The following is a 26,273-nucleotide window of genomic DNA, read 5'->3' on the forward strand; positions in this document are numbered from 1 at the left end:
TAAGCCTTTTTCTAGAGAGATCCCAACATCGTTAGTCTAGGGGTATGCTGCCTTTGATGCATTTTATGCATCTCAATCCGACCAACCGACTTGTTGACTATGCCAAACAATTGTGTAAACAACCTACGTTTAAAGTGTCGACGTGGGGAAGAGTTGTAGAAGAGAATGAAGTCTTTGGGTATGTACAAAAGAGAAGCATAAAGTACACGGCGTTGATCAATCCCTAAAGGGATGCGCGTACGCGTTCGGCTTCAACTCAGACTTCGTTTGAGGTTCATGAACGCGTGCAGCCTTACACTCACTTGCGGGACAAAATTAATCAATTATTGCAAGGGTTCTGAGTGATCATTCTTTCAGAGATGAGGGATCGGTCTTTTGATCCCACTTTTACGTGTGTTACTTCTGTTGACACATATGCTTACGAGCAAGATAGTGAGGACGCGGGGTTGTAATCCCGAGCGCCTTTCAGAAACCATCCCATTACTTTCAAATCATACAAGCCAAACGTCCACTAACACTAATATCAGCTAAAATTAAATATTCAAAAATTATAGTTTATTCTTAATGTGAGTTACAAAGACAAAGTTGTTCAACTAGGATTCGTGCAATAATTTCTGAATCTGATGCTCTTTGACTTTTAATTGGAAGATCTCCCTCCTATTACAATGGAAATTTTTATTTTTTTAAAATCGAGAACCTTAAAGTGATATCATTCTGAAATGTTCTGTGGAAAAAAAACGACGCAGAATTTCAACTGAATTGTTTTCATTTTCGTTTGTTTTCATTTGTATTAAACGCGCTTTGTACTGAATATAGGGTTCGATATGATTTTGTGGCAACGGAAACTCTTATTTTCAATATATTGCAGAGATCCTTGAAGATCATTGATGAATCACTAAATATAGACGCAATACAAATATTGATGCTCTATTAATCGATCGATCGTTAACTACATTTATTTATTTACTTGTTGCTTTTCTCGACGTCCATAGTGTACACTTTAAGAACATGATTTCTTATCAGCGCTCTTTCATTTCTCCTGCGTTGTGCCGTTTATCTGTGCATGCCGACACCTTAGAGTGCTTCTTAAAGCTTTAGGCTAGACGTCGAAGTCTCTAAACCTCACTACACTCAACTTCTGAGTTCCTTACTACATCCATCCAGCCAACTTCTGATCAATTATTTGTTGAATGGTAAATAGTTGAATTAAAAAACCTATGTTTTGTAACTCGACCAACCATCAGGTGTGTTTAATTATTTCTGGACACCTTGAATGGGTTTTAAGTCCACATTCTTTTCGTATATGTGCCTAGTCTCGTCCATTTCCCTCTCCTTCATTTCTTTGATGCTTGAAGTTTTTCTTTTGAAACATATTCCTTTTGGTTCCATTCAGATACAGGTCAAAACGATCTGAAGCACGGCACAGTTCCGCAAGCGGCTGTGCAAGAAGCAGTTTGGTGGAGCCAGCAGTTGGAATCGAAATGGAACCATCGGGAAGTGCAGCGATGGGTAACGCTGGCAATGGTCCCCTCTCCGTCCTAACCGCTATGCTCGATCGCACCGCTTCTTGCACAGCCGTTTACGCAAGCGCACCGAGCTTCGGGACCCGCCTATATCCTCGCGTCGCACTTTCACTAGATTACAGCACCATTTATTTCAATTCGCAACAACACGGTTTTTTTTCCAGGAAGTGCTTTTTTAACACAAAATGGATAAGAAGCGCGGTAGTGTGGTCGCTAGCATTCACGTAAGTCCATTCACATAGACCTGGGCCTTGTTGTAATTGCAAGATTAGATCGACACAGATGTCCATGGTAATGTACTTGCCTGTTCTCACTACAAACGATTCTCATTCACTATCGCGGAACCCACCGGAAGGTGTTCATCTGCATGCATGTCATATTGATAAGCGGCTATCATTTTCAACGTACGTGTCTCTTGATTTTGCCGCTTTCTCTCAAAAAAGTGATCTGTCCAACTCCGTGTTACGACAAACAGAAGTTGCATTAGCTTGTAAACAAATGCTCGGATCGTAGGATTCAATGGTAAGGAGAAAACTCTACGCTATTAGCATATTCTGAGTGTGTAACAAACTAAACTACACAATGCCTCAAATGCTGGAAGCATTGATGGTTGTTGGATGTTTGCTCCAAAAAGGAAGCCAGCCAGAAACGAAAGCGCTCGAAACGGCGCGAAGGGACGTAGCGGCTGGGATCGAGGAGGAACCCTCGCCGACACCACTCATCGCTGCAGTTCGCAATGGTCTCACCTCCATACCGAACTTTAATTAGGTAGCCTAAACCATAAACTAAGATAGTTATCTATACTTATCAACAGGTAATACTTCGCTGTTATCGCCTTCGTCAGAGTTTTACGAGCTGAAATGAGAATGTGAGAGGCAATCTCGTAAATTGTGGAGCTGGTGATAACGAGCTCACAAATCATAGAGAATTTCCCGTATGAAGCCGCAGATGGGACTAATTATCATACAAATTTCTGCTGTTTCTAGAAGAAACTCGATGAGAACCGGAAAGGACAAGTGGCCATTGACGTGTGCGATGATGAATGTGATGGAGAAGGGACAAAACGAAAGCGGCACCGAAAAAGGAAGGATAGCGGTGAGTCCCCTAAGCATATCTTTTTAAGAACCCGTTCAAAGGCGGTGGGAGTTGAGACGCACCAAAAGAGCAATTTCCTTTTTTTCTTGATGAAAAGAAAAACAAATACGAAAATTCCAGCAGAACTACCGCCGATGATGAGAGCACCAAAACATGTGCACGGTAGTGATTGGAAGGATATGCTCTATCTAACAAATCTGCGTCAAAAGAAGGTGAAGTTAGTCAGAAACTTCTGAAAAGGCACATCACACGCACGTTCTGGTGCAACGCTTTCAGTCACTAAAGGCAGCGCACCACTTAAGGCATCACCCCACGAATCTGGGGTGGTGCGGGTTTCAGGTGGGTTATACCTCTACCTCTGGTCGTAGATTATGGGGAGGAAAATGATTCCGTCCATTTCTTCTCAATTGCCGTAAAAAACGGCCTGAAGATACGACGCGTGCACAAGGCTGGCGCGCTCCAATCGAACTCCTTGTGGAAAATAACGCCCCGAAACGCTCGAAGCTGCATCTTCCGAGCCGTTTTTTACGGCAATTAGGGAGCAATGGACGGAATCACCCTCCTCTCCATAATCTACGATCCCGCATAGGCATAATCCAAGTGAAACCCGCACCACCCCAGATTCGTGGTGTGATGCCTTTAATTGACTGTATTGGATTCTCTACGAGTCACCTAACAACGTTTGCCAGCAAACGGGAGTGATAATATCAACAGCTCATTGATTCTCCGTCTGCACGCTCACGTGGTGCGTTTTTAGGTGCCGCGTAGCGAAATTCGATCGACAAGGGCCTTTTCCACACCGTTGTCCTGGACTATTGGGGGAGAGGAGAGGGAGAGGGAGAGAGGAGAAGAGGAGGGGATTGAGCATATTGAAAATCATATTCGTATATGTATATGTATTAACTCTTGACCTTGTCATTGGTGCTATGTTCTTCTAAGCAAACGCAAACCAATATCGTTTACATCCCAGTAGGAAATTTTGCAAGTTTCTGGACAGTAGAGTATATATATATATATATATATATATATATATATATATATATATATATATATATATATATATATATATATATATATATATATATATATATATATATATATATATATACCTTGCAATTGTTACGAAAACGACGAAAACGGAAATACGAAGCATCTGTAAAAGCCAAAACTAATAGGAATCGGGGGTGCCAGGACCTTGTATAGTTTACCTGACGAAGGAACCTTTACCCACATGCTCGAGAGAATAAACCGTCGCCAAGCGAATTAGAGATAAGATAACCCATTAGGAAAAGAAAGCTCAGACCAGCAGAGTGATGATATCCACTTTGCAGATTTTCACTGGGTCATTTTTTTGGGAGTAGAGAGTTAATCTGTCGAAAAAAGTGCAGAGATTTGACGAATCAAGTGACACAGCCATATTGTTGTTTGTTTGTTGTTCATCTTTCTCATCTGTTTGCTATTCTTGCAATACCACTACATTCTACGTATTACAGGGGACGTGTGGGAACTAGTGGTAGTGCATGAATAGCAAACCGCACGGTTATGCGTAATTTTACATCAAAGGTAGCATATCACGATTTTGACGTGGTGCTAAACCCACAGCGGAGGTGCAGGGTTAGTGTAGTAGATTGCCGAACCCAGTGCGGCTCCTCTCATCCCTCCCTAATCATCGTAAAAAATGGCGTGGAAGACCCATGTTTTACGACGTGTTCAGGAAACGTCCTTAAAAATGAGGACCTCAGTTTATTCCCACGAGGTTCGTGAAAACGCGCCACCTTTCTGCACGTGTGGGAGCAGTCGAAGGTTAATGAGGTCTCCTCACCAGTCCAATCAAGTTAAACCAATGGATAGGAGCCCTGAGGGGACCGGAACCTGTGCATAGAGAGCGTCCTAACGTGCCTCGCAAGAAATAAAGCAGTTCCCACGCCGTTTCTTAACGACAATTGAGGACAGATGAGCGGAACCACGCTGGGTTCCGCAATCACTCGAACCTTAAGCTGTCGCCGTGGGTTCAGCACCACGTCAAAATTTTGATACGCTTTCCTTAAACTATAGCAATGGAACAAAGAACAAATGCTTCTTGTTTAGCGCGGGAACTCAGACCTCAGTCAGTCGTCGAGCTTCCGGAAAACACGCTCACGAGCTGCCTCTTCGGTGGTAGGTTCAAACCTCAACTCTTGATAACTTTAACATGATCATCACTTTCCCTATTCTGAAGTTACGTTCACAGCATTGTTTCACCAAGTACATAAACAGTTGACAATGCAGAGCAAAGTAAGAACAATGTTAAACACACTTCCACGCATTGGAGTACTTTTTCTCTATCTTTTTCATCGGTGATTTCACATACGTGCAATGGCTTTTTTTTGTGCACGTGGGCAATTAATCGCAGAGGTTCAGAAAAGCGGTAATGAATGGATTGAGCGGAAGATAAAGAAACGAGAATGCAGCTTTTTCATACCATCCCAGAAATACTCTAGAAGGTGAAATTCGATCAAGGATTGGTACAGATTTGGTGGAACTGCAATGTGTCTAATTCTTTAGATTTTTAGATGCGGGTGCGGCATGGCAGAGGACCAGCACCCACAAGAAACTCGAAAGCCTCTCCAACCTCATAAGTTTTTAACTCTTCCAGGTGTGGACGACGAAACCACCAACGAGTCAGACAGCCACGAAATCACCAAGGTTTTTCTTAACGCCTCACTCCTCATTTGCACATAGCACGTGTACATTCCAGAGTGGTGCCAGGAAAACGCAAGTACCTCGATGGACCATCGGAAAGAACACTGAGACCGCGCCGACAGACTCTTACGGAACAATCGTCTTCGAGGGTGGGGGTCTCACTAGCTCCACCCACCGCCGCGTTCTGAGTGAAGCCAGCACTGGTTCTCAACCATTTGCTCAAACGCGCCGCTTCACTGCAACCGTTTACCACCGAGCTTTAGGTCATCTTGACCCGACTGTGGCTGCTGTGTCGCTGCTTACTGGACTTTACTACAGCGGCTACACCGCCGCTGCAGTAAAGTCCAGTAAGCAGCGATTCGAAAACTGAGACAAATTAAGAAATGCATCATGAAAGTGAGACGTGGCAAAATACGAATTGAAAGCAGAAGATAAAAAAAAACATCAGAAAAAAATGTGTACAGAAGCGAAGCGTAAAGATTGGAGAGTGTCTCAACTAGGATGTTCGCGGAGCAGTTAGTGTTTGAACCTAACCAGCGCAGATGTGTCAAAATGTGACAAAAATTCACAATTTCTTTAAACCACATAATTTTATTTCAAGTCATCCAGCTGCTATGAAAAGGTTTGAGAACTTTTTTTTCATTTGCATAATTAATTTCAAAAAGACTTAGATGTTTGTGTATTCTTGTTTCCAATGAAAATTAGCTTCGTCGCTGAATTTCAGGATGCGCACATCAGTCACGTGCGCAATTTATCCGAGCCAGTTTTGATACAGATCCTGCTGCCCTCAGCCATTTGCTCCACAACGTCTGGAATTTGCCTCCACCGAAACTCGTCATAACTATCCATGGCGGACTAACAAATTTTGAGTAGGTTTTTGTGTACAAAAAGAAATTGGTGATCCCGTTGAGGGTAAAGTTATGTTTTTCCCATCAGACCTGGTAATACATCTTACTCGGAAGAAAGACAGAAATCAACGGTCATAAGACGTGATTTCAATATACATAACATAGTGTCAAAACGACCTATAGTTCTGTACGTAGGTATAGTCGGGTAAAGCGGCATGAAGCACGTAGAGTAAGCGGCTGCGTTCGGAGCGGTGCGGTGGAGACAGCGATTGGAATCGAGGAGGGGCAATGGCGAACTGCAGAGATGGCTGGTGGTAGCGAGGATCCTTACACGACCCCACCGTTACGTTCCACCGAGCCGCTTCGAGCGCAGCCGCTCACGCAACTGCCCGTGCTTCATGTCCTTTTGACCCAACTATATAGTTGCATAAGCAGCTCAAAGCGAATCGGTGGAGCATACCGGCGTAACGGCTGGGATCGAGAAGAGACTCTCGCTAGCACCACTCATCGCTGCAGTAGGAGTGAAACTTGGGGTGGCGCTAACTCGATCCCAACCGCCTCGCTACACCGCTCCGCTTAAGGGACAGCCGGTTACGCAACTGCACCAAGCTCCAGGTCGGTTCGATCTGGCTAACTGAATAAAATGAGCGTACGTTGGTGGCATAACGTTCTTAAGAGAGGCTTGGTGTTTGGCGTGAACTCCCTATCCACAACGAGTGACCCGAGTACCCCAGGTCGATAACGTCCAATAATTCTGCCTAACGAAACGGAGAGGTCTTATCAAACATTACACGCCCGCTATAGGCACTTACGTTGGTTAAGCGGTGCGCTGGAGAACAGCATCCCTTTGCAATACCTGGGTAACCTCCGCCGTGAAGCTGTGCATATAGCTCGCATACCCAGAGCGTATGTTCAGAGGTCTGACTGCATTTAGTACAAGCAGAACCACCGGGAGCAGGTAGCAATCAGACTCGCACACGCAGCCCTCATGAAGCGTAACTTTCACGTAGTAAGCATGAAAGGATTTTCTCTGCACGCCCAAAATCGGAGCACGAAACTTCTTTAACTGATGTACGAGCCCCCAGTGAACTTAGACGAACCCTTCTGTTTTCCGCAAGCTACTTAGGAAATCCTTCTAGTACACCTCTTTCCATTGTTGTGGTAATGGATAGTGAGGAAAGTCAATGAAACCATTACTTTTTTCTTTTATTTTCTGCGGAAGAGCAGTTTAGTCGGTTCTCTTTCGATATGAATCCACCAATACCAAAATTGGAAGGAAATGAAACATTCACATGCTGTTAACTTATTTCGTTATTTAACACACTACGTTGCTTAAGGTTGAGCAGTTGAAATAGTTTTCAGTAGGATTTACGTCTATTTTCTTCGTTTTTCGTTTAGGCTGCAACCGAAGCTCGCGAGAATCTTTCGCAAAGGAATTCTGAAAGCTGCTCGCTCTACTGACGCTTGGATAATCACTTCTGGCCTAAACAGCGGAGTAGTGCCTCATGTGGCGTCTGCCTTAGAAGGTACACATAACGAGGTCTTGTGTTGTGATTATACATATTCCACTCGAAACTAATTTCAAAAAAAGTTCTTGAACTATTCGAATAATTTAGAAATATTTAAGAGGGGGTCACCAGAGTTGCTGTTCCGTGGCATTAATGCCTCAACGCCTGATTATCTGAATTTTCGATCGTTTTAATATCCAAGGGCTAAGATACGAATACAGTCCGGTCGAAACAACCTGGAACTCGGTGTAAACGGTTGCGCTCGAAGGGGACCCTTGTTAGCACCACTGATCTCCGCAGTTCGGGATAGTCCCACCTTGATCGCAACCGCTGGCTCTGCAACCCGCTTCAAACGCTGCGTTTTACGTAACTCCACCGAGATTCAGGTCGTTTTACCTAGCTATGTCATTATATGCATGACTATAAAGAAAAGCATTGTTTTTGTGGGCACAGCTCCTTGTAGCTTCTTTTGCGTGCATTTTTCTTGTTTTTATTCTTTTCTCGTTCAATATGTTACGACGTAAAATTTTTTTCCCAAGAATCTCAGATCTTGGTTCGACATCCCGTTCACGCACCCGAGTTATCGCAATAGGCATAGCACCATGGGGAATGTTGAAAAGAAGAAGCCGCTTCGTTGGGACGGTTCGTACGTTTATGTTTTAGAGTCTTTTATTTGTGATTATGAATGTATTTTTAAGGGTGTTTCGGTTCACTACGCGCCGAATCAGTTCAACAAATCTCGCCTCGCTGAGCTAAACGATCGACATTCTTATTTTGTCTTTGCGGATAATGGTACTGTAGGCAGGTGTGTGTGTGTGGCTGCTTAGATCGGACAACCTATGAATTGCAATGAATGGGATAAGGAACATGAAATGAAATGCATCCACAATTTGTGTATTGCGTAAATTTAGATATGGGTCAGAAATTATTCTCCGTAAGCGTCTGGAGACATATCTAGCGCAACTTCGCTCTTGTTCTATTCCTGTCGTATGCGTTGTGTTAGAAGGCGGAGCATTCACGATCAAAGTAGTCCACGATTACGTAACTTCGTAAGTGTATGCGACATTTTATTTCTTTCAAGCATGAACATTCCCACTTTTGTTTCCCGTTTTCACTTTACTCTTACGTGATTGGTGGAAATCGTTAACTTGTTTTTATAGCGTTCCCCGTATTCCTGTAGTAGTGTGTGATGGCAGTGGGCGCGCAGCAGACTTGCTGGCTTTCACTCACCACGCGATTGGCGATGACTGGTTGGTTACAACAGTTTTCTTTGGCTTTAGTCACGAAATGCGAGGTGTCTGCCGCTTTATTTTCTAACCTGCTTAAGAGTAGTAATGTTGATGACATTTGGCCTACTTTTAACTACATCACCCATAACATTCTACCTATCTGCTGTTTTTCAGGAAACTCTCTGACTCTGTACAAAAACAGCTGACTTCTTTGGTAGAGACCGTGTTCAACTACGACGAAAAGAATTCTAGCAGGACTGTACGGCAGCTTGTTGACTGCGCTCGCCAAAGAAACCTGGTAAAATTCCCGTTAGCAAAAAATGTCTTCTTGTTTACAGTTCTGAACATATTTCAGAACTGGCTCGTAATTTGTAAGAAAGTGTTGTGTTCGAATTTTTTTTTGTGAATAATGCGTTGTTGAGGTGACCGTATTTCGTCTTGGCGAGCAGCGGCAAGATGTGGATCATGCGATTCTGACAGCTTTGCTCAAAGGACAAAATCTTAGTTCATTCGAACAGCTACAGCTAGCTTTAGCCTGGAACCGAGCAGATATTGCTCGATCAGAGATTTTCAAGTTAGGGACTGTGAGTTTCTATTTCGTTCTTCTTTCATACCCTTTTCCAAAGCTTTCATCTCGACAGAAGGGTAATGCACGTCTTCTGCTTGAATTTTCAGGAGTGGAATACGCAAGATCTGCATGCTGCGATGATGGAAGCACTTTGTCTTGATCGAACTGACTTCGTTCAGCTTCTACTGGAGAATGGAGTTTCGATGCATCGTTTTTTGACGTATGGAAGATTGGAACACTTATATAACACGGTATTTCTCAATTTATCATTCTGATATTACTTGGTAGCGAATATTATGGGGAGACAGCTCTGCACTTCGCACTTGGCTCGCACCCTTTTTATTTCGGTTGTCGTTTGTGAGTGATCTCATGCTGCCCTATTATGATGACAAGTTGTGAAATCAGACAAAACTGCCTTTTTTGAAGTTAATCTCCTCGAGAGTCTAAGACGATGATTTTTCTGACAACTTACTCAATTCGATCATCTGTATCTGTTTAAACAACTTTTACTTAGTCTGAATGAGCCCGCCTCTTTATTCATTTGTTTCACTGGTGTCTCTTACTTTGTATTAATTTCTGTTACGTGACCTTTCAGGATAAAGGTCCACCACATACACTTCGCTCCAAAATGGGTGTTGCATCCAAGAGACACAGGCTAAGGCTGACAGAAGTGAGTCCTCTTCAATGTGTCCTGTTCATTCGTTTGCCCGGTCAGATTTCTTGAGTTCTTTGGCATTTCCTTAAGAAAAGAAAGTTGAGCCGAGAGAAGTTTTATGATGTGCTATGACAAAACTAAAATCCTAAAGAGGAAGAAAGTCATATGAGTATTGACAATGCAACCAACCATTTAAGGTCGGACATGCAATGGAAGATCTCATGGGACATGCTTATAAGTCTAATTATACCAAAGATGATTTCAAGGCAAAGTATTTCGTGTTTTCCAATAGAAGACATGTAAGTGAATTTAATTCCATGCTTAGTAAGAAATGTACCCTTTGATGGGTCTCTTCTCAAAATAAATAAGATTTCACATTATCCTCTTTTGTTTCTAATGAAGCACGAGTTTGAGATCTATTATTAGGACTCTTTGTTTCTATTTTTGCAGTTAGGATACCAAAAACCCGATCGTGAACGAATACGCTCAGAAAATCTCAAAGAAGAAAAAGAAACAGAGTATTCGCTGCGTACAGATCTCTTGCACACGGCAAGGAATTCTATCATATCGATCTTTTCCGGGAGGCACCAAAATGATGAGGAAGAAGGTGAGCACTAGGAGATTGTCAGAATCCAATTTTATATTTGCTTGGCGATTTCCTAAGCATTTAGAAGAGTTTTCGAATCTGGAAGATGAATCGCTTGATTTCACCTTCAAGTATCCGTACTCTGAACTTCTTATTTGGGCCGTGCTCACAAAGCGGCAGGCTATGGCTATGTTGATGTGGAAACACGGCGAGGAAGCCATGGCTAAGTTGAGAACTACAATTTGGTATGGGGCAAATTTCCTGTTTCCGACTGTAACGGCGATAAATTAAATAGAAATTTGTTGGAGTTAAAGAGGCGAATTTAGCCGAAGACTAGCCTAACACGCTAGTTATGCCTTTGTTAACTCCATCAGGTCGGGAATCCTTTTAAATTAGTTCCTGAGGAGTCGACGACAGCTACTTTTCAGGTTTTAGAGCACAATCAAAATAAGATTATTGGACTCAGTGGATCGTTTTAGGGTTTGGTGGCATGTCGCCTCTACGAGTCTCTAGCAAACGATGCATCTCAGAATTATCTGGAGCTAGAAATTTGCGAGGAGCTGAGGAAAAATAGCGAGTCAGTTGCTTTTTCTTTTGTGTTCTAACAGAAATCCTAATTCTAGTGAAATAACTCTCGTTATTAACTTCGGCATACACTGATTCCCGCGCTATATAGAAGTAGAAGTATAGAAGAATGCGCTGTGCAGAGCGAGTCACGGGTGGCACTTGTGGTTGTCCATAGTCTTACCTCTGCTTGCGGGAGCTTGGTTGTTAGTTGTTCGAATATGTTATAAGTTGGATAAGAAGGATGCATTTACCGAATGGTTTCGTCGTGTATTGTTGCTCGTTATTGTTCAAACTTAACGTTTCAGATTTTTTCAGAACGTGTAGTTTTAGAAAGGATTTGCTGTTTTAGTAGCGATTTGCTTTTGCCTTTTAAAGCGATTTGCTTAATTAATCATGAATTGCTTTTGAGGTGAAGTTGAATTTACCCTCACTTTTTTCAATAGTGAATTGCTTCTGGCTTTTATCTAAAAAATCTAGTCATGACTTGCTTCTGCCCTAGAGGTATAGACATGCTAATCCGAAGCAGTGTAATTATTTTTTTCCAATATTTTATTATGTGTTGTATGTTGTTGTTTGTTGCTGTTAGTGTTTTTATTTTTTTAGGGAGTTTCGAGTTCTGTCGATCGAAGAACTGCAGTATTGCACAGATCAGGATAAGGATCTCACGCTGCAGCTGCTAACTTATGAACTCACCAATTGGGGGAACGAAACATGCCTTTCTTTGGCTGCTTTAAACAATAACAGACAGTTTCTCGCTCATCCATGGTAATTTCTTTTTCAGTTTAAAATAAAGTTTCGATCATGAGGCTTTTGTATTGGCTGCGAAGAACCTTAAGATCTCTCATGTGCTCTATTTTTGTACTTATTGCAGTACTTGTTTATAGTTGTCAGCTTCTTTTATCGGATCTCTGGCAAGGTGGTCTTCATATAAGGAACAACGCCAATCTCAAGGTTTGTTGGAGACCGTTTGTGTGCGATTTGCGAGCTCTTTTTCGTGTTTGTAACGAATGATCTCCAGCCTAAAAACTAAGATTCTAATAACTGGTGTTCCTCTCTTCTTCTGAAGTATTTTAAGCTTCTTATCTAAGAGGGGAATACATGGAGGGTGTCATTTTTCAATAGTACTCTTCATCACCATCAAGTCCCGGTTTTGATGCCGAAGAAGAAGTTCTCCTTTGCATCTGTGGAGAAAAATCTACGTACAATTCTGTATGTGTTGCCTGCACCACTGGCGACCTGAGCCAGGAGAAGCGTCTGAGGAGAAAGTTGCATCGTCAGCTGAAACGTGATCACGAGAACGAATGAATGTCGAAAGCGAAATGATTGGAAAGGAGAAGAACCCGAAGGAAGCCTATGCTTTACTAAGATAATATAGGAGATGTCCGCCTGTCCTCAGCACTGCCAGTGGAGTCGCTGTCGTTAAGGCAATAACCTATCTGTAGGAAGCATTTCAACACTTTGTCATGTCAAAGGTTTTTGTCTGTATCCGAAAAATGAAGGATGCAATAACTGCCGGAGGGGATGTAATTAGAAAAGCTGAAATATATTCGTCTTTCTAGGGTTCTTGGGATGAAGAAGACCATCCATTCAATTGGATTGACGAAAAGATACCGGCTTCTTGGAGACATTTGTTATAATCATCTTCCACAAGAAGTTATCCGTTACGGAGCCCAAGATCTATCGAGGAATATTTTTGCTGCGTGTAATGTATAAGGTCTTAGGGTAGATCACCCTCGATCAGCCTGTGAGACATCGCGAAGAAACCACCCGTGATCAACAGGCCGACTTCCGTCGTGGTCGATCTATGATGGACCGGGTGCCAAGTCAGGAGAGTGATCGAAATGTGGTAGCGGTAGTCGCAGTCATGCAGTTAGTCTTCCTAGACTCCGAAGCCGCTTTCGATCCCCTCACCGAGGCCTTCTTTTCAACACGATTTGCGCCGATGGTATTCCAGGAAAGTTCATTCGCCTAATCGAGGAAATGAACAGAAAGAAGAACTGCTCCTGTTCGAACAGCAACCGAATTTACTTCATCGTTCGAAGTGGAAATTCGAGTAAGACAAGGGGCTGTCGCGGGACCTTTTTTCAACTTTGCCTTTGACTCGATGATATCATGCGAAGAACAGTTGAGCAATGGGTTTTTGCACCATTTGGACGTCCCTTGGTCGACCTCGTGTACGTCGACGATGTAGTGATGTTTGCTTCAGGCAGTGCCAGCTTGCAACCCGTTGTTAACGTTGTATCGGAATTAGCTACAGCGTATTGAGCAAGTTCTTGTGGCAACTCCCATCGCCAATGAAGTCAAGCTGCGAGTCGTTCTATCTTGATGGATTGGAGACATGGGCAGTGCCGTCAGAGGTGAGAAGCTCGACTACATGGAAAGGAAGCTGTGTAGACGGAAACTTGACTACCTTCGGCCAATGATGTGCAATAACGAACAGCTTTACTCAGAAGCAGATATGGTATGCCGGCGGATGACGCGAGAGAAACACCAACATCTTGCCTGCCCTTTAAGGTAGCCGCAGAAAACCGCCTTCACTTTCTTGGTCACATTGTAAAGAGACCATTGGATTGCTTTCTCCAAGCTGCCTTGGGATTGTTCCCAGGTCGTAACTGAAGAAGAGCACAGACGTTAAAGAAGGCTCTAGATGGAAGTGGTGAAGTAAGACCTGAAGAAACTTGGCATCAGGCAGTTCAGGCGAGAGGTCGCAGAATATGGAGCTGCGTAAGATGGATAGAGCTGTAGATGATCGAACAAAATGGGTGGGCTCAAGTATGTTCAAGAACGACTCACCTCACGAAGATGCGGATAAAACGCGTTAGGCTATGACATCCGTCAGCCGTTTGAATTAAAGTATGTCAGGACCCTTAATCGTGCCAAAAAAGTGTTTCAACTGATTTTTTTTTCCGAATGAATGGAAAGTAAGAGTCAGAGGAGAGCGGTAACAGGAGTAGAGATAAAGCGAAAGTTATTTGAGTTTGAATACATCTAATCATTTCATTTTCAGGTGCTAGGATCCCTTCTCATGCCATTCGCAATATTTATGATGGAATATAAGACCAAGGAAGAAATGATGCTGCAACCTCATACCTTTGCAGAACACATCGAAGACCAACTTTCCGAAAGCGATTCATCTCTGAGCGACGATTCAAGTTATAGTGACAGCAGTTCGTGTTCAAGTGACCAGGTTGGTGACAAGTTCTTTTTTTTCTTGTTTTTTTTTTCCTTAAAGGTACTTTTCTATCACTCCTAAAGTAAGTAAAGGGACTTATCTATGATTCTTGTTTCCTTGTTGCGTAAGAATATTCCTCATACTTCATTGTTTACAGGAAGCTCACCACGAGAAAACAACGAGACAGCGTGCTGGCAGCGAAAAAGATCCTATGCCATTGAGCTTTCAGCAGGTAACACATCTGTGCAATATAATTGTTGCGAAAATGGACACTATCTGTCTTCGTTGTCAAGATCCATGAGACAGTGGCCTTAATTAATTTCTTGTTCAGTTAATGCGTGACAAATTGCGTTTTTCAATCCGGAAAGAATATCTGTTCAACGGGACAGTCACGGCGTCACCTGTAGAAAGTGAGTTTTTTCTTCTTTTTCACAACCCACATAAGTCTCCATCGTAGTTTTTGATCCGCTATTCGCCTAACTAGTAATATGTTTCGCAATAGCCGGGGTCGAAAGAACAGAGTACATTAAAAGCAGAGAAAAGAAATTACCCTGGTTGCGTTGACATCCATTCTTTTATGCAAAGTTCGGTGCCGGTATGTTTTGTCGAGTAAACTACAAACAAGGAAAAGAGTCCGCGCCACACCAAAAATAAATTCGATCCAATAAATACTGCTACAATACGTTGTGCGTGGGTGTAAAGAGGGTCCCGGCGGAATTTTGAGCATGCCCTGGTCATGCCTCGTTAGAGCAATTAGCGATGGTGCGTGTCCTAAAGAGATTCACTTTCGTTAGCACCTAAATAGGTGACTCTGCTTACCTACCGCTAATCATACGCTGCATTACCGGCTAGGATATAATTCACTCAATTTAGTAATCGTACCAGAAGCAAGAGAAATCCTCACGTGAAATATGAGATAAGGATGTATTTAATAGCTTCAAATTACGTGCATAAAAATTTTCGTTAGAACGGAACATTTCAGGCTTCAAAAGTAGCGGTAATGAGAATTATTGTTATCCTGCAACTCCCAAGCTTTTTTGTAGCCTAATTTATTTCTGGACAGAGGGACCTTCTGTATCTCTGACTTCTTGGAAATTACAGGAAGAAAAAGAGTTCAAATTTCGTAAGATTTCTAGACTTTCTGAAGGTGATATAAAGACAAACTCACTCCCTTTCTTTATGAGAACACCGTTCAAAATCCCATGTACTTCTATCTAACACTATTATTCTTTGACTTATTCGGTAATTTCGACAGCTCATACTACTCTTCTTTGCATATTTGTTTGTAACTCCGCAGTTTTCTGCGCCTCGGTGGCTAGAAGAACATCTAAGACGGTTGTCTGCGCCTTCATGAACGACTGGAGCGTGACCTCTTCGAGGTATGCTCGCATATCCGCAGGCATATCCGCTGGGCACGTTATGTCTCGGAAGCATTCGCGGAGAATCTGCCGGGACCCTCTTTACCGTTCCCCCGGCGGCGTGGCTGGCTGCGATCTCATTATTTCTAGATGACATCTCTAAACGTCCATCCCACCCTTGTTGGAATGCATATTGATGAAGTTGGTGTTCACATTCTAAATGGCAGGCATTGAGGAAGACTCAACATTCTGTAGCTAATAGCATTAAGAGATTATCGATTTTCGAATTGGTTTTTTCTCAGGGACTAGAGCGAGAACTATGTCGTTGTCGGCTAAAAAGAGAAGATCGAAAAAAGATCTCGAAACCGACGAAAGCAGTGAGGGACCCGGAGGTTGGTTTAAATGGTTCTTTTGGTTTTTATTGTTGATGATCTTGTCCGTTGAATAGTCGTTTACTCCAGCGAGATCTCGCCGCCGTTCTTCTAAGAAACACTCGAGCCTCTATGTCACCCATCCCGGAGACGATCAAGATGTAGATGAAACCCTGAAAGGAAAAACTGATGCACCCTTCAAAGATCGGGGATATATTAAGACAGCGGTGCGACGGAGTGCCACTTCCCTTTGGACGGATGGTTGTAACTTGTTTATTGTCATTAATCATAAATGTTCAGCAACGTTCTATCTCGTGGCGGCGAAAAATCCGGGAATTCTACTCAGCTCCTATAACAACTTTTTGGTTGTGGTCATTCACTTTCTATATATTTCTTGTAGCACTTTGTTACACATTACTGTTGAAGACTCCAAGGCTGGTATACTGAATTCGTAGGGACAGTGTTTTTTTCTCGTGTTTAGTAAAATGAAAAAGGTCTTTCAGGTATCCTTCGTGGGTGGAGTGGTATTTGATCTCATACGTTGTTGTGTGGTTATTAGAACTATTACGAAAGGTTGTACACGTATTCAACTAGTTATTTAAGTAATCCATTTGTTCAATTTTATTTATTTCTTGTCACTCATTAAGTCATCTATCATTTGTTATTGAATGGGCGATTCACATATGAATTCAGATCTTTTCCTTAAGGCAATTCGTACCATCGCACCTTCAGTTAACAGATGTTAGACCGTTTACAAATAATTTTTAGGACATATTTATTCGTTTGAAATAGAACTCTCCACCAGTTTTGCGTTTTCAGTTAGTGATGATAGTCATGATAGATCGAAAACAGAAAATATGGCAGAAAATAACTATGTATTTCGGAAACTACCGAAATGGAGTGCTATTGTTTGCAACAGTATCCTATGTGATTGCATTTTGCATTCGATGTGTACCATCATCCAGGTGAAACAAAAGAATTTTTGCGATCGATATCAGTATAATTTTGATTTTTCCCAGGATGACTGGTCGGGTATTACTGGTTAGTAACTCAGTGCTGTGGTCACTTAAACTGCTGGATTACATGCGGGTATTTAGACAACTGGGACCTTATATCACTATGGCTGCAGAAATGGTATGTGTTAGGTGATTTTAAAGAGGACACTACACAATGCTCACCTTTTTTTAAGATTCCTCGTATGCTTCCGATCTTAGCAATGCTCTTCGTGTCGCTACTATCGTTTGGTTTGGTTCGTGAGTCTATAACATACCCGTATGAGAGCTGGCACTGGTTACTTATAAGAAATATCTTCTATAAGCCCTATTTTATGCTTTATGGAGAAGTATATGCTCCAGAAATAGATACGTGCGGAGATGAGTGTAAGTATATGCACTCGTTTCACTCCTTTTCTGTACCATTTGCAATATTCATTGAGTGAAAGATAGGGGATTTAGTGTGGGATGTACACATCGAGGAGGGGGTGCCTATCAATTCACCACTACTGAACGTTACTGGTAAGCTCTACACTGTTTTCTTTTCCTTTTTTTCCTTTTTTTTGAATTTTCTGAAATTTTGTCGTTATAGGCGATGGTTGTGTGCCTGGATATTTTGTAGCACCTCTTTTTATGACAGTTTTCATGTTAATTGCAAACGTCCTTCTGATGAACACCATGGTTGCTTGCTGCACCTACGTATTCGAACACAATGTGGAGAACACACAGGAAATCTGGCTGTTTGAACGATATAGTCATGTGAATAGTTTATTATTAGCGTTCGTTGTAATTGCCACAAAGGAGGAACAACCAGCTGTTTATAGGAGCTACTCTTTGGTACTTATCCAATTATTAGCAGCTTGGAACACTTATAGTCGGGTCAATACGACATGAAGCACGGATGCGGCAAGCGGCTGTGCTCGAAGCGGAGTGGTGGAGCGTAGCGGTTGGGATCGTGAAAGGACCCTCACTGCCGCCACTCACCTCAGCAGTTCGCCATGGTCCCACCTCGATTCCAACCGCTGTCTCGACCGCGCCGCTTCCGAGCGCGGTCAATTACGTAGCGGTTCGTGCTTCATGTCGTTTTGATCAAACTATACCTGGTTGAATATCGTTGCTAGGTCGACAACAAGAGATGTTCCAAATTGATTTGACATGCCTAGTGTCCAAGCGATTTTAAGCGACTCTTCTTTCAAGAATGTGTTTGGCTCTGACGAAATTCCTCCTCGTCTGAAAAAAGGAAGTCGCTCAGTACCTTCTCATGCAATATCACTGACACTAACACCACCGGTCCCCGCGACATTATTTGCGATTACCAAACAATTGATTTTTTTCCTCCAAACTTTCTCCTTCGTATTCATATTGCTCTCTTACTATGTCTGTCGATGTGGGAGCAGAACTGTTTACTAGAAAAATTTACTGGCATTGTTCAGATGTCTTCTTGTAGGTCATGGAATATGACAGTACACCATTCATTCCACCTCCGTTAACCGTCTTGTATCACTTGTACTGGCTGTTCAGATGGATGCGTGTACGAAACTTTTCCAGGAACAATCTTTTAGATGCGTCACTGAGTATGCTTTTTTTTAAAGTTTTCATTTCAACTGTCAAATGGTCACTTTCATGATTATATTAAAATATCTTTATGAAGAGTTAAGATATTGTGATCATTCCAGAGCTTTTTCTTACCGAAGAAGAAGTTGAAAAGATTCACTCCTTTGAAGAAGAGTGTATAGAGGATATGGAGAAGGAAAAAGATGTTAGGAAGCAGAGTTCAAACGATGAACGAATTCACAGAACTGCCGAGCGATCGGATCAGATATTGAACAGGTAACGATAAGAAAGTAAAGCTGTGGTGAATTGCGCAATGGGAGATGTTAGTGCCAACTAAGGATTTCCATTTTCAGAATTAATGTTGTGGAAAATGTTATGAAAGCCGATGCAAGGAATATGGATTTGCTAATTAAAGCTATTGAGGCCCGTCATGTGGGTTTTTAGACAAAAAACAAAGCAAAGCGGGCATAGCAGTTTTTCACCTCTTTTATTCTTGGAGCCTTATTTTTTGTTTTCTTCTTGCTCAGTGCCGTAATTTACATACGCAGCTATACATGTGATATAATGGACAGCGATGCCCAGTTTTCACACATTTTTGCCATGTTTCACCTGTGGACGAACTGTGGTCCTAGATTGAAAAACTTATCTGCCAAACATTTACAAACTAACTTCTTTAGAAAGACGAAATGGACGAGTTGAAGATGATGAATACTCGTTTGGAACAGCTACTGAAGGCTCATGTGGATCTTCCATCATCGTCTAACGGAGGAGTGACGCCTTTTACGTTGCGTATCAACAACAAAGAAAGCTCTAAGACATTAGAGAGAAGATATCGACGCGCTCCACCCGGGATTGGTTTCGATCCTCCACCGGTCTGTTCATAAGCAATTTGTTTTGCGTATGAGTTTAAGGAAGGTGAAGCTCTTATAACATCTGTACCATTACATCATATTTCAGCAAGTGTCTTCTACTAAACGCCGGTCAATACCGAGGGTTACCATAGTAGACGAACCATCAGTGATTCCCTCAATCGTACTTGACCTCGTCGACAAGGATGGCGATTGTGAAGAGAAAAAAGGTAAAATCTGGGTTTGTATGTCATTGAAAACGCAAGTTTATTTTGCAAACCAGCTACAAGGGACAAGTTTACTTTGCAAACCAATTGTCTACAGGAGACGTCGAGATAAGCTCTGATAGCGACAAAGAGATGATATCCACAGAATCTTGCATTCTACCAACACTAGAAGAACATCCGTGAGGTTTTTCCAATATTTGAAAACTTTGGGGTGTTCTTTTCTACCTTTCTTCTTTTCTTCTTTTCTTCTTCTTTTTTCTATCACATTCTTTAAAAATAAAAGTCTACTGCAGCACTACCGTAAATGTACTACCGTTGATTTAATCGAGAAGGAGCATATCACGCAGACATCTGCTCATTCAGGGACATGGAAAGAAATTCTTGCGGTTTTGAATTGAACTGAACACGGTGTCTGCGCTTCTCCTTTCTTTGCACAACTCCACTCTAACCACTTCTTCGCATTCCATTCTGTTCTAGATATGTACAACTATCTTAGGCACCATGGACAACATCATGAGGAGTACACGTCTATTGCCGATAGAATAAGAATAGATAGGAGTTTGTATTGTGTGAGTTTTGGAGCTCTACTAGTTTATTTTTTTTTGACATTAGTATAGCTTTCGCATTCACAGTTCCCTCAAGATGTGTCTAACTAACCATAGGAAAGTTTTTTTTAGGAAGTTCCTCATTTTCATTACGAACCAGAGCCGTTCTGTACAGAGGAGGAGAGTGTAAGTATGACAAATCTTTAACTCATATAATCAAAAAAAAAATCACGGATCTTCCTCATTATGTGGATTACAGCCCTTTAGTCGCGAGGATACGTGTACATCTCCAAGTTGCGGAGGCTAGAGGGCTAATTGCTTAACAAAACCGACCTTATGCCGGTCCTAAGACGCAGGTGGATTCAGGGGATGCAATCCTTATTTGTGCTGTACCAGTATCGGCTCATAGTACTTACTCCGCATGTCGGTCCGGCCAAAAGCCTCCAAACAAGTGACTTGAAGGTGCAAGGGAAACGGTTCCAACAGCGGGAGTACCCTCCAACAAACAAGCTCTACTTATCTCTCAGGGAGGATTAAACGTTGTCACAAAACTCTAGATACCATCAGCCTTTCCATGGGCTTCAAAATTATATGCATAACACAGTAATAAGAGAGAGTCTCAGAATTCCTTAGGAAAATTTGATACGTTAGCGCCAAGGAGAACGGAGTTGTATGAGTCATCTAAGCCACCAAAACAGAAATGGACTAGAATGACGACATGTACTTAGAATGCGCGTATGTTTGCATCGGAAGCGGCCAATGAAGATATGATGATGCAGGCTAGAATGGTCTAGTACATCTTTCGGACTGCGCGAGACGAAAAGACGCCACCTAATTAATGTCGTATATAACAGTGGAGCAGAACTGTTCTGAGGAGCATGCGACAGTGTATTCAAGTAACTGACGACCTGAATCGGACGTTTACGGATGAGAAGATGTGGTCCAACACCAGCTTTGACTATCTTCATTGCTTACGCTCTAACATCAAGCTGCTGGAGAAGAAGAGGTCGAAGCTTGGAGAAGTTCTACCGAGAAGATCATGCCTTCTACAAGGTCATGATTGGCGATTGGCCCAAGAAGAACGCCTGAGGAACTTCACATCGGGACCCACGACCTACAATGGAATGAATAGGGAGAGAGGCGTTCCGAATTTATCATGACGACAACGACCACCCATGGTAACTAGCAATTCCACAAGCCCTCCTCTCTGCTCTGGACGTGGAAGTCACTCGGTGGAGGGTATCGTGATGAAATAGACCACACCATCGTCAGTAAAAGGTTCTGCCTGACAAACTTCGCTGTTGTGCGAAAGTTCTATGCGGGATCGGACGACGAGGAATATGACCGGCTCGTTGAACATCTTCACGACTGCACGAAGAAGGCTGAGAGTTTTAAAACCACCAAGAGACGCCTGTCTCTTGAAACTCTTGAGCTGATGCACCAGCGTGGAGCACCACGAGCCGTAGGGAACCAAGAACTCACGTCCGAGTTCGCATGGCTTTGCAGAGAGGCGATAAAGGAAGACCTTAAAGAGAGAAGAGCAGAAGGGTTGGCTGAAAGGCATCACCCCACGAATCTGAGATGGTGCAGATTTCAGGTGGAGTATTCGTATCCGGGATGGGAGACTATGGAGAGCTGCAGTGACGGGACAGAGCATTCGTTATGCCCGCCGGAACTTCCCCAATCGTAAAACAACAATGACTGCTCTCCGAACACCAGATGGAGCAACTGCAGCATCGAGAAAGGGGATGGAAAACGTCATTAACGATTTCTAGTCAGATCTTTTCGATAGCCATGTCCACTTGCGTCCTCATTGTATTAGCGAAGACGGCCATATCATTCTACACATCTATCTTTCGAAGTACTACTTAATATCATGTCTGTAAGAAATCGTTTGTCTTCCGGTCTGGCAAGATAAGATTTAAACCAGAAAGACCGTGTTGTTGTGCAAGAAGGGGGATCAACGTGACATTTGTAACTATCAACAGGAATGAAAGAACATTAAACGAAGGACAACCATGCGAACAAGCAGGATGTTGAAGAAGGTACCACATACATACCGTTTCAAAGCTCATAGGAGTATCGCGGGAATACAAGATGTCGCTCTTTCTCACCTTTATCGACTTGAGGAAGGCTTCCGACTCAGTAGAAAAGGATGCGGTCATGGAAGTCTTGGACAACCAAGGCGTCCCTACTCAGTACATAAAGGTGCTTCGAGAGTTGTTCTGTAACTTCACGAAAGGAATTTTGCCATTCTACAAGAATATCATCATCGACAGTAAGAGAAGGGTTCGTCAGGGTGACGCAGTCTCACCCAAAATATTCAATGTCACTCTCGAGAACGGGATGCGAGGATTAGAATGGGATATCATCGGAGTGGAAATTGACGGCCAGCGTTTAGTTCATCTTCGCTTAATTGATGCTATCGTTCTGATAACATCAATCATCAATCAGGCAGAACAAATACTGGTTGAAATTGAAAAACATGCAAAATGATCGGTCTTTAGCTGAACCTAGACAAGACGACGTTCATGAGAAACGGATGGGTTTCTGTTGCCCCATTCACGCTTAGCGAAACGAATATATCCGAATGCTCCAGCTATGTATAGCTAGGTTAGAAAATTAGCATGATGAACGACCTGACCTCTTAGGTGGGTAGGAGGTAAGGAGCGGCCTGGGCATCGAGGTTGCAGTGAAGAGGATTAAGAATATCCGGCTTTGTGTTTACTCATCCAGCGCTACCCTTCTTCTTGCGCGGACCTGCGCTTCAGAAATTTGGGCGTGTCGCAAGTTTTATACTCCGCTCTACGCAAGTGAAAGAAGGGATTTGAAGTTCACTTCTAAATTTCCAATCAAAGATCAGAGATGCTCCGGCGTGTGCCAAAGAAAGTAAGGTGGGCCGGACACGTGGTGCGTCTCAACAACGGTCGTTGGGCCACAGCCGTGAGCGACTGGATACCGCGCAATATCAAACGCACCGCAGGAAGACCGACCTATTTACCAAGTCCTTCAAAGAAAGACACGAAGCTCTAGGAGTCCCACTAGGCAACCTTTGCGCACGATTGGGACAAATGGAAGTATCGCCGTTCCCGTTTGAGCAAATCGATGAACAGCGGCAGCACAGTGGTACGGGTGATTTTGAAAAAGTCTGTTTTTTTAACTGTTTACGTATTCAGAATTTGTTGCATTGAGTATGAGGAGCGTTCAGAAACCATTTTATGCCCGCTACACGAACAATTCTAGAGTTTAAGCAACGAACATTTCTAGAGTCAAAACGACCTGAAGCTCGGCACAGTTACTTAGACAGCTGCGTTCGAAGTGGCGCGCTGGAATCTGTTGGGATTAACGTGGTACTCTTGCTAGCTCCACTCGTAGCTGCAGTACGAGTGAAGTTAGCGATAATCTCGGACCGCAGCGAAGAGTGGAGCTAGCAACGGTCCAACCTTGATCTCAAATGCCCGTCCCACCCGTTCCGCTTTGAATTTGACCTTCCCGCTTTTTACCCGGCTACACCTACATAGATATCTGAGGACTCATAGTTCAATCCTTCCGCCTCCATTGTGCGAAGTTGCGCCATGCGTCAGCGCGGTAGTGCTAAAAATGGCGGACGTCAGTAATGCACGTTATACGCAGAGCTGAGATCGAATTTCTCGTTTCCGAGGGAGAAAATGACAGGAATTAGTCATAATTAGTCACGAAATGTGTGTCCGAGTCACGGTGGTCCGATGAGGATTTAGTGTGTGCTGCGGAGAAAAATGGTTGTGTAAACAAGACAGGGTTTTCCGTCAAGCAAAAATAAAAGGAACAAAAGGATATAAAGTGTGACGCACTACGTTTTGAGCGCAGCGTTCCTTGGACGTCTGCGTGACTAACGTGGAAAAATTGGCCAAAAATGAAAAAATTCTAGTTGCCTTTAAGGAAACGTCGACTCGAGAGACTAACAAGAACAGAAGAGCGAACTAAGAAGGCAGAACAACTGACTCTTCTCGGCTTTCAGTTGGATATTTTCTCTATTGTTTTCATGCCCATGTATCTTTTTGAAGATACGTTCTGTGATTTATTTGAAACTTACATATCTTAGAGAGTCATAGATAGAGCACATACAGTTTCTTTGATAAGTGTGGAACCACTTTGTACTTGGCTGGTATCACTGAATGCGTCACCTCAAGAAATCCTAATTTTTTTATTCACTTTTCTGCAAAGATGCACATCTTCATCATTGCAAACTCGGACGTATTGAATGAGCTTCAGCATCTATAAAACCTTTATTTGAGCTCAATACCTTCTTAATAATCAGTACAGTAGTCTCTAAGTTAGTTTTTGAATAGTTGTGTTTGAAAAAGGGACTACATGCCTTCCACTATTTGTTACAAGCAGTAGAATAGTTGCACCACTTATGGTTTGAGTTGCTTCTTCATTTATCTGACGGATAGGTGTATTAACTTCGTAAGTGTAGTGGATATAGTGACCGAAAGTCCTGAACTGCAGTTTTCCCCTAGATATTTTTTGTCTGTGCTGATGTTCACTCACTAATATTCACTGGTATCTAATATTCGCTTGGAGATGGCATGTTTTAGATCCTGTCGTGTATTTCATCTCCATGTACATACATTTTCTATTCATTGGTACTTCCAGTATTTGCTTAATCGCTGTATTGAAACTACCTCAGATTCGCTCTATTGCTCAAATTGGTTCATGTTTACATAGATACGAATGTTCGCGCTAATCATTTTATAACAGAGGAGTGTTTAGAAGTTCACTGCGTAACCGGTAATCTCACTGTTACTTAGTCTGTAACCTATTTTATAAAATACCGCAAGAAATATGAAATAAGTAATACATAATAAATAATAAATAGTATACGAATGAATTCTGTCTCATGGATACTGTTTTCGCTTCCAGTGCATGGATGGAGTTGCATGCGAACACTTATAGTCGGATCAAAACGACATGAAGCACGGTGCATTTGCGTAGGCGCTCGAAACGGCGCGGTGGAAGCAGCAGTTGGAACCGAGGTGGGGCCAGCCGCGTACGCAATTGCGTACGTGTTTCATGTCGTTTTGACCGTACTAGACATACACGCATATGCCTTTGTCAGGAAGCAACTGTTTGCAACCAATGTTTTTTCTTTCCTCTTTGTGGATAGGAGCGCAAGAATATCCCGTAGAATCGAAAGAAATGGGTGATAAGCTTTCCTTGTGTTTCTCGTATAGTTGTAGATCCTTCTGAAATTTGGTAGGCGTTAGCGATTAATACTGATCCCCAATCCTTCGAAGATTAAATGATCCCCAATCCTTCGTATGAGAATATGACTGGACTAGTGGTGAGAAGTGGTTTCAGGTAATAATGTGATGCAACTACATCATCGCTGGCGTCATCCGCGAAGTGTAACTCTTGTTTTTACTTAGCGCATAACCAAAATAGTAACCAGCACTACAATTGCCCCGCTCACAATTGATTTCCAGCGAAGGTGAACCCGCCATTTCCAATGCACGTCATCAGTCCTCATCCACAGCAGTATATCTAGCAAGAAAAACATCAACAATAACAACTCCCACGAAGAAGGCTTTCAAAAATAACCCCCGTACAGTAGGGTCGAAATGATGTGACGCTCACTGCAGTTGCGTTAGCGGCTGAAAGCGGGGCGGTGGAGAAAGCGACTGGGATCAAGGTAGGACCATTGCGAACTCCAGAGATGGATAGTCCCCTCCCCGGATCCTAACCGCTACGCTCCACCGCACCGGTTCGAGCGCAGCCCGCTTATGCAACTACACCATGTTTCATGTCATCTAACCGTGTTTCATGTCGATCAGCATGTGAATTCGATCTCTGAAGAAACAGAAAAATACCGCACGAGAAAAGAGGTCATCTCACTGGAATGGAGGATTTGATTAAAGTTGTGTGAGCTTGTGTTAGTGCGAAGGAATTGTCCAGTGTTGTAAGCA

General features: G+C 42.7%; 1 protein-coding gene across 4 annotated transcripts; it reads left to right on the plus strand.

Annotated features, from left to right (window-relative positions):
• Positions 1 to 1,708: 1,708 nt before the first annotated feature.
• RB195_001426 (uncharacterized protein) lies at positions 1,709 to 24,291 on the plus strand (the record flags this gene model as incomplete). Of its 4 annotated transcripts, XM_064198186.1 has the most annotated exons (43): positions 1,709 to 1,747; positions 2,510 to 2,618; positions 2,739 to 2,835; positions 5,171 to 5,303; positions 5,356 to 5,449; positions 6,025 to 6,169; positions 7,547 to 7,674; positions 7,859 to 7,904; positions 8,196 to 8,298; positions 8,355 to 8,461; positions 8,568 to 8,705; positions 8,817 to 8,906; positions 9,060 to 9,183; positions 9,308 to 9,469; positions 9,561 to 9,704; positions 10,049 to 10,123; positions 10,306 to 10,407; positions 10,559 to 10,715; positions 10,780 to 10,967; positions 11,174 to 11,271; positions 11,865 to 12,026; positions 12,146 to 12,212; positions 14,269 to 14,448; positions 14,591 to 14,665; positions 14,765 to 14,843; positions 16,094 to 16,183; positions 16,253 to 16,389; positions 16,463 to 16,596; positions 16,666 to 16,735; positions 16,982 to 17,127; positions 17,182 to 17,296; positions 17,352 to 17,541; positions 17,617 to 17,676; positions 17,747 to 17,913; positions 18,602 to 18,728; positions 18,831 to 18,984; positions 19,062 to 19,140; positions 19,386 to 19,580; positions 19,666 to 19,786; positions 19,881 to 19,962; positions 20,280 to 20,352; positions 20,461 to 20,514; positions 24,247 to 24,291. In XM_064198186.1, the coding sequence occupies 43 exons, from the start codon at positions 1,709 to 1,711 to the stop codon at positions 24,289 to 24,291; spliced, it is 4,881 nt and encodes a 1,626-aa protein (XP_064054067.1). The 4 variants fall into 4 exon arrangements, with proteins under 4 accessions (XP_064054067.1, XP_064054068.1, XP_064054069.1 ...); XM_064198189.1 differs by lacking the exons at positions 1,709 to 1,747; positions 2,510 to 2,618; positions 2,739 to 2,835; ... (3 more) ...; positions 7,547 to 7,674; positions 7,859 to 7,904 and having other exon boundaries at positions 8,266 to 8,298; XM_064198188.1 differs by lacking the exons at positions 7,859 to 7,904; positions 8,355 to 8,461; positions 8,568 to 8,705; ... (30 more) ...; positions 20,461 to 20,514; positions 24,247 to 24,291 and adding exons at positions 4,707 to 4,775; positions 5,019 to 5,101 and having other exon boundaries at positions 2,739 to 2,830; positions 8,196 to 8,248.
• Between the last annotated feature and the right edge of the window lie 1,982 nt (positions 24,292 to 26,273).

The sequence above is a fragment of the Necator americanus genome, chromosome IV, assembly GCF_031761385.1.
Source record: "Necator americanus strain Aroian chromosome IV, whole genome shotgun sequence".
In the NCBI taxonomy this organism is placed as follows: Eukaryota; Metazoa; Nematoda; class Chromadorea; order Rhabditida; family Ancylostomatidae; genus Necator; species Necator americanus.